A 17,165-nucleotide genomic window follows, 5' to 3' on the forward strand; every position below is an offset into this window, starting at 1 on the left:
CAGAATACACCATGTTTAAACTGGGTTTCATTTTTATTTAACACTTCCATTTCTTTTCAATGGAAACTAGCACAGATTTTAAAAGATTTGATGGAGTAGATTCCAGCAAATCTGGGGGTCATTGGCAATGAATGCACTTTTTGTAATTCACACACTTTTAAGAATATGACATTTCATAAATATTGGGAGGGGAAAGCATAGTGCTGTTAAAATGTCAGGCACAGAGAGAATACCAAGCACTACCACTACACTACAGACAACTGAGGCGTGTTCTCTCAGCCATCAAACAGAGGCCAAACGCTGCATAAGTGGTCAACATTATGTCCAGGGCATGGTTTGTTTTCTCCAAAGCAAAAAAAAAAAATCAAATGTTATAGTGGAGACTACAAAGCTCTGTAAATTGTATCATATAGAGCAAATGGTTTATTGATCCATGCACCAACCATGCACCAGTTTTAAATTAAAGGCACTCACTAAAGGTCAGCCTTGGGCCTTTACTCTTCAGCAGCCTCTGGAGAGAGGAACACCTTTACTGAATTAACAAGTGTGCGCCCGCTTCAACGTATGTTGTAAAAGTCAAGCTGACACACTGACATAGACACTTTCGTTGAAAAAGAAAACGTGTGTGTGTGTGTGTGTGTGTGTGTAGGCCATCACACACCATCACACAGGGTAAAACTGGTTAAAGTCCCCAACATGTCATTTCGACATTACAGCCAAGGTAACTGTTTGAGTATTCATTCAATGTTTGTTCATCCAAATTGAAAAATTATCAGCAAAATAAAAAGGGAAGTTTTCATCCATTTTCTGAGAGGGTAGTTATCTTGCAGCGCCTGGGCGTGGGAGCGACTCTCTGGAGTGTATGGGCGGGTGGAGGAGGGGGCGAGTTGGGAGAGTTGAAGACTATCCCAGAAGTCAGGTTGAAGCTGGCTGTCAGAATAAATTGCTTTTGGAACACATGCTCTTATGGGATAGAGATCAGAGAATTAGAAATGGACAATAAAGAGTGCTGGTCAGTGTTCTCATTAGACTTCGTGTCAGCTCTGGCCAGCAGTGCAGCCCCGCCATGTCAAAGCAAACAGCAAGCACTAGTGGAAAGAAAAAAAAAAAAAACCCACACGTAGCCAGTATCTCAACACAGCCAGAATATACCTCATTAGGAGAGAAGCATGAAAGGGAAAATAGAGGTGCAGTCCTGTGATAGGTGTGGAGAAAGCAACAAGGGTTTACAAAAGCAAGCAAAGTACACAGAAAACAGACAAAATTGACCAAGACCAGCGCAGGTATCATTAACTTTGTAATGAAAACAATGGGAAAGATCACCTGTGTTTTAAAGGTTTGTAGTTCCGCTTGGAGTTCAGAAATTTTCTCTTCACACTTTGTCACCTGGGCTTGTGCCTCCTGTCGGCTTAAAAACTCCTCATCAAACTAAAAAGAACGAAACAAAAATGCATCAACGAAAGCGCTCAGAGGGTAACTTTTTTGGTTTCAATCGTTTAAACTTGTGAAAATTAACGACCAATTTTATTTAATCAAACTCCATTTTTACCTCCATTAACATTATCAACTGATTGCATACCTAACCTTTCGAGCGTCAATTAATTAATAAAAGTATTAAGTGCCATACATAAATGTTAATCAAGGGCTAATCATTCTAATCAGAAACCATAACCTGCTGTTTCAGACGTCAGGAACAGCAGTCAGCATTGATGACCTCCATAACATAAGTCTTTTACTTGTGCTCTTTGACAACGCAGCACTGCATTTTTGATTTTAAAAGGTTATGCGTGTTCTTTGATATAATTGTCAATATTGGATAAGCATGAATGGCTAGTCCTTTTAAGTAAGTAAGGTAATGCAAATAGTATATTCCCCTAATAATGATATTTTTGGGGGTGATTCTTCATACATGGTTTTGTTCACTAACCCCATGCCTGTAAATTGGAAAAGATACATTTGTTAAAAAGATACGATTGCCATTTTGGCTTATTGGGCAGCCAATGAGAGAGAGAAAAAAAAAAAGATTCTGCCAAACAACTCGAGTTTGGTGTCATTTTAAAAAGAAAAATACCAATTGATTTAACAATAACAAGCGAAGAAACACAAAACAAAAAATTATATTCAGCCACTCTACCTTTTGTGCCAGTTCTGACGTGCTTTGTTCATATTCGTCAATCCGAGCTTTATCGATACACACCTCTGCAAAAAGAAAGAAAGAAAGAATTAATAATAAAAAGCAATAATTTCATGAGGACATTTTGGGTTTGTATGTCTATTATCAAGACTTGCCTAACAGGTGACTGAAGTCCACATCGAGGCGTTTGCGATATCCAAAGTCTGGATCAGTGCCACTTCGATGGAGCACAATCTGAGACACGCACTCATCAATTACCTTAAAGTACTGAGGCCTAGAGAAGAGAAAATAACAATTTACCCTCTTACGATTGTTTAAATGTGATGTGTATGGACAATATAAACCCCAAGCACAAATAAAGCATCATAAAATAAGCTTTTTACAAGACAATTCACATTAAATAAAATGTTCTTTGAGAAACGCTTATGGCCATGGTATACAAGGTTTTACTACTATAGTGCTTGGTTTGAAGATGAAAGATACAGATATAGATTCAGACAGTAGATATTCCCTTTGAAGGCCGATTTCATCAGATCAACCCGTTTTAGGTTTTGACCATTAAAAAGAGAATCACTTGAGTCAACACTGGTGTGTGGTTTGATCGTAGGATTTAACATCAAAACCTCATAAACTGAAATGACTTCACAAATTGATTAAAAGGGTAAACTAAATTCACCACTGTAAAAACTCAACACATTAAAAAAAACAATAGGAAAATAGCATTTAAGTGAAGCTGTGATTTATTAAAAGTACCTGATCAAAAAGTCGTTGCGTATAAGCATAAGATGCTGCAGTATGGAGAGAAAATAGGGCTCTGCACTGCTGTCCTTCACCATGCTGTGCACAATACTGAACACATCCCCAGCATCAGTGCAGGGAGTCAAGGACTCACACAGAAAGTGAATCACAGAATAAATACTCAATGAAAGGAATGAATGCCCTGTAGGTTTTAATTGGACCTTTTTGTAATCTTGCTGCTGAGTCGAAATAATTACTAAGGCGCCATAAACATTTTACTGCAGATTAACACCATTTCTAAATAACAGACGTCATTTCACACCAGAGATACAGGCAATGTTTGCAATAATGACAAGGATATTCCAGCTCGCCCTTGATGTCCTCCAGCCGATGAGAAAACTCTATCATGTCCTCCTCTTTGTGCTCCTCAAATACCTTCAGCTGAATGTCAAGGGCCTCATTCCTGATGGTTGCCAGATGCTACAGAATTGAAATAGAATAGGAAGAAAGGGTAAGCGAGGCAGCATCAAAAAGTACTGTTAGAAAAATGTAAAACTTTTTTTATTTATTTTTATGAGGACTAGAAAGGCTTTCAAACTTTTAACAATGCAGCGGACTGTGTCAAGAGGAGGCAGAAAACTGCAATCTATAGTGATATACAATTGGTTCAACTTTTCATTTTATTCTATGTTTTTGGCAGTCACACCACCCCTGTGCAATACAAATAAACATGTAGTAGATCACATTAAAGCCAGACGGAAGATTATTCGCCCCGGCAATACAAATGATATTGGCTGTGTGCACTGGCTCCAAGAGAGAACGTCCCCTTTGTTTAATAAATTATTTGTTGGAACAAATTCACAATACTTTACCAGAGTGGACTGCTCATTTAAATATTAATACAAGGTCGGCGGAAGTTTAGTGTGTGTTTTTGCTTACAGGCAAGATCTTCTTGAGACCACAGCGCATAAATTCATTTCTTAGGTGCAGCCTGAAGTCCAGCTCTTCCGGAGACGTAACTAGTGCATTGATAAACTGCATGCACGCCACCTGCAAACATGAAGAGGACACACAACAATGAGCAGAATGAACCAGGAGAGATGGACAACTTCTTCCAGTTGATGAAAAGCTTGCTGGCATGCATTTTAAATGAGTTATGTCCCTGGGAAGCCAAGGACCATAACTAATGCATGTCTATTTTCTCTAGTCGCCAACTGTGGAGGGGCCTGATTTTAATATTAATGCCGCAACCGCAGACCCAAACACACAAACCTAACTAATTTGAGGGCAAACTCGCTCTTTTGGAAGCGGGTTTTCCACTCCCCTTAGAGCTTGGTTTACTGCACAGGGACCAGTGCATTTGGTGGCTCCTCAACTAGCCCCACAAACACGAACATAAAACTCAATTATTGATCAGTGGAGCCGCTCACTCATGTGTAAAAAAGAGGCAATGGCAAATGCGAGCGCCCAGGAAGAATATGCAGATGTTTACAGGTTCATTTTCCGTTTGATAGCACACTTATATTTTGTCATTATTCTTTACCTTGTCACTCAAACCCAGTAATTGCAAGTGGGCAAATAGAAGCAGTTAAAATGACACACAGAGACACCTGCTTCTGCGAGCCAAGACTTTGACCACCAACCAAATTTATATTCAAATTGGGTGGAAACTAATTTGGATCATCAAATTGACTTCAGGGAAAATGGATGTTTTATCAACCGATTTCAGTGTTACTCTGGCAAAACACACTTTTATTTAAATACAAACTTAAGTGCTAAGGAATAACATTATTTTCAATTGGATATTGGAAAAGTGTAACGCAGCTACCATAAATGAGTGACACAAAATGCCCCCAGTGACTGAACATGACCAAAATCATGGATAAGATTAACCCCTTAACCCCCACCAAAAAAGTCACAAAAAACAACAAAAAAGCAGCAACCAAAGAGCGATAAAAGGCGTGCTAGAAAAGCAACATTAACATAACAAATAAGTGACAAAAGAGCGACAAAAAGTGACAAAAACGTGACGAAAACATGACAAAAAAGTAACTACTTAAAACAAAAATGCGACATAAAGACACATAAAGACACACAAAAAATGAAATGAACAAATGAAGCATTACACTTGCTCTCCAGTCAAGAAGCTTTTTAGATTGGGTAAAGCCGAGCTGGAGAAAATGCACTCAGTTCAGGTGGGGGTTTAGAGGTTAAGAGTGATCTCGGGATAATATTAAAGTGGATTCTGCATAATGTAATAATATTGTTGAGGCTGAAAAACATTATTTGCAGCGTTTTACATTATCCAATTACATTTAAAGGGGCTAGATGCAAGTTGGCCATTTTATACTCACTACTGCCACCTCAGGCCATACGTGTAACTGCACCTTCTATATTAAGCTTGTGCATGACAGCAATTCGGACCTGAAGTAACAACTTTTTCAGTGACGGTGCAGGATTTTAGAGACAGTTGTGGTGAATAGGTCTGGGCTCATTCTACATATTAGGACATGGCTGGAACATGTAGGGGGGAGAAAATACTTTTAAAGGTCCTATATCATGCAAAATCGACTTTTTGGAGCTTGTAGCCATGTTGTTATGCTATTTCCTTATCAAAAACACCCCCAGAGTGGTTTGTGGCTTCATTCACGCAGCTCTCAGTAATCCTCCTGAATCCTGCTCTCTTAGCAGCTGCGCCGCCCTCTCCTGGTGAACGACTGACCTGTTCAGTTGTGTCATCACAGCAGAACGGAAGTGCTCGACGTCTGTAATGCAATGTCTTAATTCTATGCTTACGGCCTGATTTTAATTTGTGAACCACCCTTTTCATTATTTCTGTTGTAAGAAATAAATAAATAAAAGAAAAGAAAAGGAAGAAAAAGAAAAAGAAAAAGGAAGGATGTGCCCGAGGTGCTTCCAGGTCAGCTGTGGCCAAAACAAACACATCCCCTGTGCGTCTGAACAGACGTCATGTTTGCGCTGCAGCTGTGAAGATGGAGCTCGTTACCTACTCTGGACACACCTGTTCTTCATCCTACCTAACGATAATGTCACGGAGAAAAAGAAGCGCGTTTGGCTACGTGGACAGGACTATATATACAGTCTATGATTCAACCTTCCTAAAGAAGAGACCACTCCCGTCAGAAGTTGTTTTTTTCTCCGGGATTCGGCGACGATCACCAAAATATTGTTTTTCTGTGACTGTCACTGATCCAAACGCGTGTTAGCATATTAGCATGTGTGTTAGCCATTTATGAAGCTGTGTTGCAGATGTTAACTCCCTATAACTGCATTGTGAAGTATCTTCACTTATTGCTGTTTATTTATATTACGGTAAAGTATGTATGGAGAGAGGGGGCGGAGTTAACTGAATCGAAGCGTTGTGTCTTCCGGGTTTGAAAAATACCTCCAGAAAACACTTATATTTATCACAAAAATGAGTGCTCAATAGCGGTAGAGGTACAATCATTCATATAAATGCCTATACTTAACTTTGGAATGGCTAAAATAGCATGATACAGATCCTTTAACATTTTTATACTCAGTATAGTCCCTTTAATGTATACAGTGTGTTTGGACACACTGAGCTGGTCAGTATTTCAAATTGGCTCGGAACGCCTCTTGCAGGCAACAGTGGGAATGACATGGTGAAAGATCAGTAAACCAAAAAGACATAAAACATTGGCTTGGTGCCATAATGACTACAAAAGACATGCTCAACACAAGTCCGGTGATTGATAACGGCCTTTCAAAATGTAGAAGACAGTTTTGTGTTTCATCTACGCAATAAAGCTCAGAAAATGCTCATCAGTATCATGTCAGCTGTAGAAGAAAGAAAAATACTAAATGCTTTGGATGAAGCAACATGGTAAGCTCAAAAAAGTAGACCACACAATACTGTATAGGGCTGGGCAATTCATCAAAATTGCAATCCCTACTTTGGTCAATCTCAATAATCGTCATGGGACTTTAATAATAATAATAATAATGCATCGGTTTTATATAGCGCTTTTCTGGACACTCAAAGACGCTTTACATTGCACTATTCATTCACTCCATACTTGGTGGTAGTAAGCTACTATTGTAGCCACAGCTGCCCTGGGGTAGACTGACAGAAACGAGGCAACCAGTCTGCGCCATCGGCCCCTCCGACCACCACCAACCACTCACTCACAACATTCATTAGGCTTCCTGGTGTTCCCAAACGGTCTCCCATCCAAGTACCGAGCAGGCCCTTCCCTGCTTAGCTTCCAAGGTCTGACGGGATTGGGCATCGCAAAGGCGGTATGGCCACTATGGCCGCTATTTCTTTTGCAGAAACAGAATTGGTGGGAAAGCATTGGTAAATGGTCTTATAAAGCGTTTTTCCACCTGTATTACAGCAATCAAAGGCATGACATCATTTGATTTTGTTTGAGCTGAGGTTTGTATAAAAGATATGTCTAAGTTCATAACTACATGCATTTATTTTTATTATGAAAAATTAAAATTGGTTGGAGGCCCCAATACACACTAATGGAATCATGAAGAAGAAGCTAACAGGCAAACGGGCACAGCTAACTGCAGGGTAGCGCCACTTAAACAGTATTTTCAGCCAAGTTTGAGTGAAAAAAAAATGATCTCCATCGTGTAATTGGATGTACCATATCTCTCTCTCCCTTTGTCTTTTCTGTCAGCGTAGTATTTACTCTCAAGAACAATTAATGCGTAAAAAACAGCAACATGCTACAACCTTATGGCCTCTAGAGGCATGACTTACTTAGTAGTGCTGACAAAAACTACAAAGATACAACTGAATTCATGAAGAATAATATCTAACATCAAATATAAGAGTGATGTATTTAGGATATTATTACAAAAATGCCTACATTGAATAAATCACCCAATGTTCATATCTAAATCGTTCAACGTTCAATAAAAAAGTTGAAATCTCGTTTAACATTGAGAAGATACTTTACATTATGACATTATGCAATAAAAGTCCGCTTTAGTGAGTCCCAAAACCCTAAAGGATACATGATGGGAAAATGGCCTCTCCTAATTTCCATTTTGAAAAGAACGAGTGTCAGGAGTTTTACATGCGCTTTGCACTCACCTGTAATTGAACAGAGCGATCTCGCAGTCCCTGAACAATGGGAGTGAATCTCTCGATGGACCGCGACTCCCCTGCTGTAGTGATGGCTTCCAGCACCTTCTCCATACTACACCAGGATAGAAAGGCACAGGTACAAAGTTTGAATAAAAGTGGCTTACACAAATGTAGCACAAAGGAAATAAATGTAGCAAAGTGGAAGCACACAAACCTAACAAGAGCAAGACACCGACATAATGTAATCATTTCCTTCATTCTAGGTAAATTCTAGATTGATTTACACTACTACAGTAAAAACAAAAAATCTCAAAATAGCAAGTATTCAGACCCTACAATCATTAGGCGCTCAATCATTAGGGCCAGACCGATATGGACTTTTGGGGTCCGATACCGATATGAAGGGGTTGGCATGGCCGATTGCCGATATAGTGGCCGATATTTTAAGTAATTTCATTTGATGTCATTTTTTGTATCTCCCAAATAGCCTACTGTCAAACATTTATTATTAAAGTAAAGGTTTAAGTCACAGAAATATATGTAATAGTGGTTGACCGATGTGGGGTTTTCAAAAGCCGATTTCAATATGCACTGCTGATACCGCCGTTTTTAAAAAAATGTCGTGTCTATAATCCTGTGTATGAAGCTTCTAAACGTGTTGAACTGTGACAGCAGGGGGCGCTGTATATTCATGTTAAGTAGGCACTTCAGAAGGAGCGTGTTTGAAAGACAAAAATCATTAGATTCCAAAACACAAAAGGGTAAGTCTCAGTCTTTTATGAGTCTGAAATTTTGTGCAAAAGTCTAAAATATAAAATATATAAAATAGGTGAACTTATGACCGATTTTCACCGCGATTATGGAAGTTGTGCGAGAGTAGCGAGTTGTAGATTTCCCTTTATATAGGAAGCCTAACCTCCATATTTTGTAACCGTAGTAACATTAGACTTAAACATACCAAACTTTATAAACAGATGGGTATGAATACTTACAAAAAACACTGTCAACACTGCCAGTATATGAAATACACCGTTAACACCACTGTGAGAAACGTACGTGTTCTCCTCGCCCACTATGCAGATGGCCGACAGCAGCTTCACCACATCAGTCATCATGGCAGACTGACTAGGATCAATGGCTTTTGCCAGCAAGGCAAGACTTTTCTCCTCTGCCAAAATGCGGTCCAGGCCATACTGAAACAACAAGAGGACAAAACATGCTCTAATTCTGCTCATTACCAACACAAATGTCAAAAACTTTCATTTCAATAGCATTAGCTATTAATACTATAGCGTCGAGGCTGACAAAATGAATAATAAATAAAGTCTAAACCAAATGCTGCATTGTATTGTCAATTCTGTGTCACTGAGGTGTCACAGAAATGGCCCAACGTCAGATTTATGGTGGGGAAACTTTGGGTATCACAATGCCACTGATGACACACAGTAGACAAAGAAGCTGTGTTTCTTAAAGCAGAAATCCAGCATAAGAAGAGGCAGCGGTGACAGCTGGCAGAGAACACCTGTCTTTTTGGCATTGTTGGTACGTCCCATCCCCAGACGCGCTCCAGCCAGGGAAAGGTCTGGGCTGACAGAGCGGCCTACGGGTAAATGCTGGCGTCTGGCGCCTGTTGAGACGGCGGATTACACGAGACCTACAGCACACTTTGTGCCAGTGCGCCAGTATCTGTCTCCACCGGGCCACTGCTCCGTGTGGCAAGATTCTGTTTTTTCTTAGCGACAATGCACTGCATAAAAGATGACATGCATTAGCGCTTTACCGTAACCTTTTTTTTAACACTTCCTAGCATTTGTTGTTGTATATTGATTCAAAGCAGTAGTTCTCAATCTTTTAAAAAAGGACCACCTCCTAGAAATTCTATGAAATATTCTAAGAATATATGACATTTCTAAATATAAATCAAATCACTAATAAAGCAGTTCTTAAAAGGTCCACATTGGACTTAAGAAAAACACCTAACTTGCATAATAATGATATTGTGAATTGAAATAAAATACTCATACTAATAGAATTGCAGATAACCACCAGAAGAAACTCTTTGAGATCCAACTACGTACAGATTATCATTGAATTAAACTACGGTTTAACAGCATTGCCACTAACAGGTAAAGGAAAAGATCAAGAAATAGTTTCCTAATTTTTGTATAAAAGCAGGGAAATTAGAAGATCAGGGGCAAAATGGAAAATATAAGATAAGTTGTATCATAAAGTCATCACATCAAAGCTAAAATGAATCACGGAACCCAGTGACATCAAGAGTAAAAGCTTTTGTTGAGATGTTTTAGAAGAGATTAATAAATGTAAGGTTATTTCTGTTTTACATTAAAAAGACTGATTTGTATGTTGCACTTCCTAATGCGTCGTCATTTTTATTGGCTGAATAATAAGTTATAGTAATAGTTATAGTTATAGTAAATAGTAAATGCAAATACTATAATAGTTATAGTAAATGCAAATATGATGCAATGTAAAGTGCAGAAATGTTCAAGCAGGTGTTACCTTGTTGTTCATGATGGCTTTCAGACACTGTACAACTTTATGTTGGTTCTTTTTGTCCAACTTCTCCTGCCTACGGACACAGATATATGTGGTTTAAAAAAAAAAAAATCATCTGTGCTCAGCACCACACAAACATTAAGGTATATACTTACTGTTTCCTTTGCAACAGCCTCTCCAAGATGTCCAGCAGGAGTCCAAGACCTTCGTGTCCAAAGCTCTGGACCCAACTGGAATTATAAAAACAAACAGTGGTTTAAACATTAATAAATGTGATTGACAGAAATTGGCCTTACATACAGTTCAATCAGCAACAGTGTTGTTGCAAACATGTAATATTTTGTTATAGTAAACTTAAAGGCTAATTTTAATAAAGTGAAAACACAAAGCACACTCTGTTATTGAACAACAACAAAACAATGAAATCATAATTAAAATCTTTCAACAAAAGCTAACCCGAACCCTTCTTGATTTGTATTCCTCATGGATACACAGTTGGTCTCCATAAAAAACCCAGCTAAATTAAAAATCTGCTGCTCTTTGCAACATTAGTAGATTTGGATCCATCTTATGGGAAAGGTGCCTTTGATGGTCTAGGGACTTGACCGCTGCCTGTGGAGTTATGGCAGTCATATTGAAAATTTAGGACCTGGATATTTTTTTATTGTTTTTATTATTATAAAGGGCACATTTCCTTTGACCAGTAAAAGACATTTACTTTTAAAGGCCAAAGAGAAGCGCCTAACTTGAATTATGCACACAGATATGAAATCCTATGGCTACGTTTTGAAAGAAGCATAACATAAGTTTAAAGCTGTCCCAAGTGATGTGTTTTTGAATTTTTTTGTCAATAGGTGGAGCAGTGAACCCTGCTTTGCTCCATCACACCCTCCCCTCACCCGGCTTTCCCCCGTCACCCACGCCCCTCACTCCCCTCCACAGACCGCATGCTGCTCTGAGTACATTCAATGAGATACAAAAATCTCATTAATATTGTGTGAAACACACATTTATCAGCATAAATAAGATCTGTAGCAAAGTCAACATTTTGAGGCTGCAATTTGGCATTTACAACATAATACTTCCATTCAAATTAAGTTTACAGTGCAGACCTTTTATTTCCTGCAAACCCTTAAACGCCTCACACTCACTGCCTCTCGGTGCTGCTTTAATCATAAGGAGAAAAAAGACCTGACAGCTCCTGTAGATATTGGATTATTAAACAAACGGACATTTCGTGAGGATTTCAGCTGCATCAGAGCAGGTCAGTCAGATGTTTATCAGTTCACAATCTTTTTGTAAACTTCTGCCATCATGCTAAACTGTTAGCTGCTAACTGTTGCTGCGGCTGCTGCTTCAAACATTTGCGATCTCTTGTTCATATGTTTGTGTTTACATGGTGCGGGAGGTGAGGGAAGTGTGGCGCCGGTCTCCTTGTGTGGCACAAAGTACGCTGCTGTTTACGAGTGTGCTGCATCTACTGAATGCAATAAGGGAATGCAACAATGCCAGAACAGCAAAACGGGGTCGCTTAGGGTAGCTTTAAGTGAAGTTCTTCTGTCTTGTACAGACATGGTAAAGGCAATGCATGTTTTTTATCAACTCATGCATTCATTATTCTAACAGCCTCTATCTCGATATCTGTCGTCTGTCGACCAAAAGTATAGAAATTAGCCGCCTGCCTTTTCTGACAAGTTCATCCTGACGCACATTGCTTTAATCCTCTCCTCCGACCACTAGTTCCAATGTAAATGGTAAATGGCTACATTTATATAGCGGCTTTCTACCTGCTTTAGGCACTCAAAGCACTTTACATTAGGAACCAGTCACCCCTTCACACACCAATGTACACAGACAGTGGGGCAAGGTGGGTGAAGTGTCTTGCCTAAGGACACAATGATAGTGTGCACCTGTGGGATTCGAACTGCCGATGCTCTGATCACAGGATCGGAGGATCGCTCTACTCTCTGTGCCACCATCGCCCCCATATCCATATCCACGTTAACATTTTAAAGCTATTCACATCAGTGATACACTGTTTTTAACTGAGATTTGAACCATCCTTCCATCGCTTGAGCAGTGCTGTCTCCAACTCCTCCTGCTACCTGAGCCTGCTCCTGGGATGAGGATTTCGAATTGGCCAGGAAAGCTCACTGCATTCAGTAGTGTTAATGACAGATCTCAAAACAGTAAAAACAAGCTTTCACTTTCAGCTACCAGCATGCCAGCAAATCCAAGGCGCCATGATGAACACACTTTGAGCACAGAAATGCTCAGAATACAGTGATGGATCATGGCCTTAAAAGATGTGGACAGCTTTGTGTTCCTCTGTGACATAAAGCAACACAGAATAAAGGCAGAAGCACTTCAATAAAAGAAATGACCACAGTTAACAGGTAGCAGAGATTTAAAAGTTGGTGAATGGCCTGGATCGCTTGAGCTGAGGACATTTCACTTCTATGGTCAGAAACTTCTTTTCACTCTTGTAGACAAACGTAAAACTGGTTAAACAAACATACAACCTCTGGCCACTCCTGGGGAGAGGGGTCAGGGGTGCCTTACCTACTTCTTGTTTACAGTTTCACTAATTAGACAGAGTTGTTAGGTTCCATTTGCATTTAGCATTTCCCTGCACTACTCCTGTGATTGTATAGTAGTGGTGACAACTTAACTCAATCAACACAGTCCAGATGACTATAATAAAATCCTTACAGTAGATAATTCCTGGATGACTGAGTCTATACAAAGGATTACTTGAATCCACATGATTGAAGCAAAATAGTACACTGGTTAACAAAGGTATTGACGTGACAAAAGAAACATTGTGTGAGGTAATTGCACCTTCGCCTAAGTTGAAAATGAAAAAATTATCTTTCGACATTAGCATTCTGTGTCACTGTGTTCCTAATCAACAAGCAACTCTCAAGGTGACAACACGAAATGGGACGCGGGTATCTAAATTTAATTTTGTGGACAGAAGGACGAGAGCTGACTGAGTTTATGGCATTGGTGTGTAAAGCTACCCTTACTAAATGTAACCAATTAAAATCATGTTAACTCATGTTAAATTCAATAGATGGAGACAATAAAGCCTTTGATTTACACCGGTCTCAGACACGCAGCCCGGGCGCCAAATGCAGACCACAAGGTAATGTTTGTTGCTCCGCGAGATGATTTCTTATTTATATTATAAGCAGCCCTCCGATAACACGTTAGAACTACATTTCCCATGAGGCACCGCGCAGTAGTGTAGCGGTGGAGAGTTAACAGCAGCAGACTGAGGGAAGGCAGATGCAGCACTTTGGCAGACGACTTATAAACTTTATTCAACAAAGAAAAACGGATAAAAGGCTAACGACAGAGAGCAGGAGCTTCTGAGACACGTGGAGACTTTCAAAACGCGAGGGAGGAGGAACTTTCTTTATTCAGCTAATCACGTGCTGGAAAAGGAACGACTGCACAGCATTGTAAAGCGAACATCGTAATCAGTGTTTAAAGGTGTCATGACACAACCTGAAGTGACATAGCCTCTCTCTCTTTCCCCCAGAGCAAAATAAAGCCTCACAAGGAGCACCTGATGTTGTGTTAAGAACAGACAGGAGGAGGAAACGGATGCCCTGAACCTGAAGCACCTGCAGTGAGCCATTGATTATGTGCAGGTCACTATATCAATAATTACAACCACATTCATTATTAGCTCACGTGAGATTAATTTTAAATTGAGTGTAATTATTAATTGTGTGTCTAAGTTTGTAATTTCTAAATTCAGAAGCACAACGAATAGTTAGCCAAATGAAAACCCCTGGAAGCTTAAGAAACAAGATAGGTAATGTATATTCTTTTTTTAAGTATATTATAGCAACTTAAAAAAATTGGCCCCTGCTCCAAATGAGCTTGAGAGGCCTATTTTACATAGTTAACTGGATAAAAAACTGAACATTGAAAACTGAACATTTTTAATGCAAATTATGTTACAAATTATTGCATCTTCAGAAGAAAAAAGAAAAGCTTTCTGAACACAGTTGATCTTACTCGGCTGCTAAAACTGATAACAACTAGCCTGTTTTTCCTTATCACTAACTGTTGCACATGTTTGGGTTTTTTTTTTATATGTTTTTCCCATTTATTTGCCATTGGTGACAAGTCATTCATGACTAGCGTAGAAGCATAGAAATGCATATTTTATTTTCAACCATCATAATTGACATTTACATTCAGAGCAGATATTCCGCAAAGATACGGCACATCTGTATCAAACAACATTAATTCGTCTTACTATTTCACATGAAGACAGGCTGTCAGTAAGCCATTGCTGCAGTCAAAAAGCGTGCTAAAATGCTCATGAAAAAGATGAAAAACCTCTTCTTTTATTATGACTTCAACTTGCAAAAGTGAAAGAAGGAAGAATAGCACGACACGAGTCCACATTAGAAGTGTGACTGCAAGTAAAAGACAAGACAAATACGTCACGTTTATACCATTGAAGACGGCCCTCTGCCAAGATGTCGTGGCCAAGATGTTAAAAAATAAAATAAAAAAAAGAGCAAGCAATTTAGCTTCTCACCAGGCCAAGGTCCGAGTCATTGTGGTTATTAAGTGGAAGGGGTGGGGTTCGTGACATGTGCTTCATTGAAAAGCAAGCGCATGCTTGCTTTTTTCATCATCAGCGTGAGGCAGTGGAGCAAACTGAAATAATTGTTTGAGCCGAAGCAGGACATACAGGAAACAGAAGGCCTCCCTTGGTCAAGGTCTGAGGAATTCAAAAGAGTGTACCTTAAAACACCAAAATTGTAAAAGTTATGAATAAGGTGAAGCGACTTGCAAATTGTTTTCCGGTGAAGGCCAAGAAAATGGAACAAACAGACATGAGGTCAGAAGAAAAAGACCATTTGATGGGCTTCTGAAGGAATTCTATTTCGGGGGACCAGGACAAAAGCGGAGATAAAAGCAGCATAAGGTCAGGCAGAGCTGGGGTTAGGCAGATGAGGATGCTGATGACCTACGCACTGACCCAGCAGCATGTATTCAAAATATGGCTCAAGTACAACAGCGAATGGCATTGGTTCTAGCCTTCGAACATATTCTTCTGTAGATGTTTAAAATGATGATGAAATGCGAGGACATTGCAATAAAGCGTGAATACAAAGCCTCTCATCAGAAAAACATTGTACAGATTAGAAATGTGGCTCAATTTACCATTTTATTTTACACAGACAATGACCAATTGAATTCACAAAACATATTCAAATTAAATTTTTACTTTACTATTTTGTTTTTGTTTTTAAAGAAGTAAAGCTGTTTTTGTTTTGTTTTTTCTACGCATATTTCTTTTTGTGTTTGTTTTCAGTGCCCTTTTGTTGCCAGATTAGTTAGACATGCCTTGGTGACTAATAATCTATAAGATATAAGGAGGAAAAAAACAGGGGGAAAAGCCATTCTGTGACCACTTTTCTGTCAACTTGGGTTAAGTGGTTTGTAAGTATTTGACATGCGGTCTACAAAGACTGTGCGGTGATTAAAGCATTTTAAATTGTGTTTGCTAATCTGCCGTGCTCTGCCAGCCCTTGGGTTTCATTAGCTGTAACATCTGGCACCCTCCCACATCCCAAATGAGAAACTTCAATCACATTCAAAGTCTCAGTGTCCTTAGAGTGTGAGCTGTGAGGTGCAAAATAATCAGAAAAGTCAATTTTAGTGTTTTCTAAAGGCTAAAGTACAGCTCCTGCAAAACAGAGCAGTTAAACAGAAACACCTGCACACTGCCAAATATCATATGATTAAAGTAACCTACAAGTGTCTTTGATACAGTAAATCGTAAACACATTTATGACTAACTTCGTGAAATTAGTATTCATTATGTTCTTGTTTTTAATTAAAAATGAGTATTCATTCATTGCGTGCGACACGTAAATAAGCGTTCCAAGGCAAGAAACTTCATGGAGTGTAAGTTACTTCTCCTAATATCAAGATAGAAAACATTATGCATTATGCATTTTTTTAAATAAATGTTACCTTCAACAGTAAATTACCTTCAAAATGTCAAATGGCAATCTAAAATACTTTGATTTCAAGAAAAAAATAAAATGAATACATCATCAAACCTTGATCATGACCCTATCACTACCAACCATAACGCATGTTTGGAAACAAAATATCACACGTACTGATCACGAGCCCTCTTATTGTGTGGGCCATCACAAACACAAGAAACTCTGAGCAAAAGAGCATTAAAAATAAAGAGAAAACAAATTCATCATCCCATTCCCTGGGAAACAAAAACAGTCATAAATCACAGAGAAAAATGAGGCGTCTTATCAGGCTAACTTCACAGCTAAGGTAGCTTGACTTCTAACAGCGTCTCGGTAGAATGCCTCCAAGGTTCCCATGATGTAATACAGCACAGCGTTGCAGCTCACAAATGTTGCTATGAACCAGAATTTAAAAAAAATCTACTTTATAATGGTGTGCTGCAGCAAACAAGTTATCTCACTACATCACGGCACTCCTGAGACAAGAGAGAGTTTGTACAGTAGTCACAGTGTATGGGACTTGTAAAAGGGGGCATTTTCTCCATTAGGGAGAAGATGACATCACATAATAAATTTCCAGGGACGGCTGCAAACCGTATTAGTTAATTTTAAAAAAATGTTCTATTCATTTTAATGCTTGGGAAAAGTACTACTGGAT

At 39.0% G+C, this 17,165-nt stretch overlaps 1 protein-coding gene across 1 annotated transcript in view; it reads right to left on the reverse strand.

Annotated features, from left to right (window-relative positions):
* The window catches only part of LOC306962511 (protein diaphanous homolog 3-like), a 168,888-nt gene that overhangs the window by 135,052 nt on the left and 16,671 nt on the right, over positions 1-17,165 (reverse strand). Inside the window, exons 7-16 of the mRNA XM_079555660.1 lie at positions 10,634-10,708; positions 10,482-10,551; positions 9,018-9,154; positions 7,968-8,073; positions 3,812-3,922; positions 3,234-3,352; positions 2,888-3,004; positions 2,290-2,408; positions 2,135-2,199; positions 1,324-1,428 (exon numbers count right to left, since the gene is read on the reverse strand). Coding sequence (XP_079411786.1) covers positions 1,324-1,428; positions 2,135-2,199; positions 2,290-2,408; positions 2,888-3,004; positions 3,234-3,352; positions 3,812-3,922; positions 7,968-8,073; positions 9,018-9,154; positions 10,482-10,551; positions 10,634-10,708 — 1,024 coding nt within the window. The remainder of the gene's footprint in view (positions 1-1,323; positions 1,429-2,134; positions 2,200-2,289; positions 2,409-2,887; positions 3,005-3,233; positions 3,353-3,811; positions 3,923-7,967; positions 8,074-9,017; positions 9,155-10,481; positions 10,552-10,633; positions 10,709-17,165) is intronic.

The sequence above is a fragment of the Gobius niger genome (genome assembly GCF_951799975.1).
Source record: "Gobius niger genome assembly, chromosome: 4".
Lineage (NCBI taxonomy): Eukaryota > Metazoa > Chordata > Actinopteri > Gobiiformes > Gobiidae > Gobius > Gobius niger.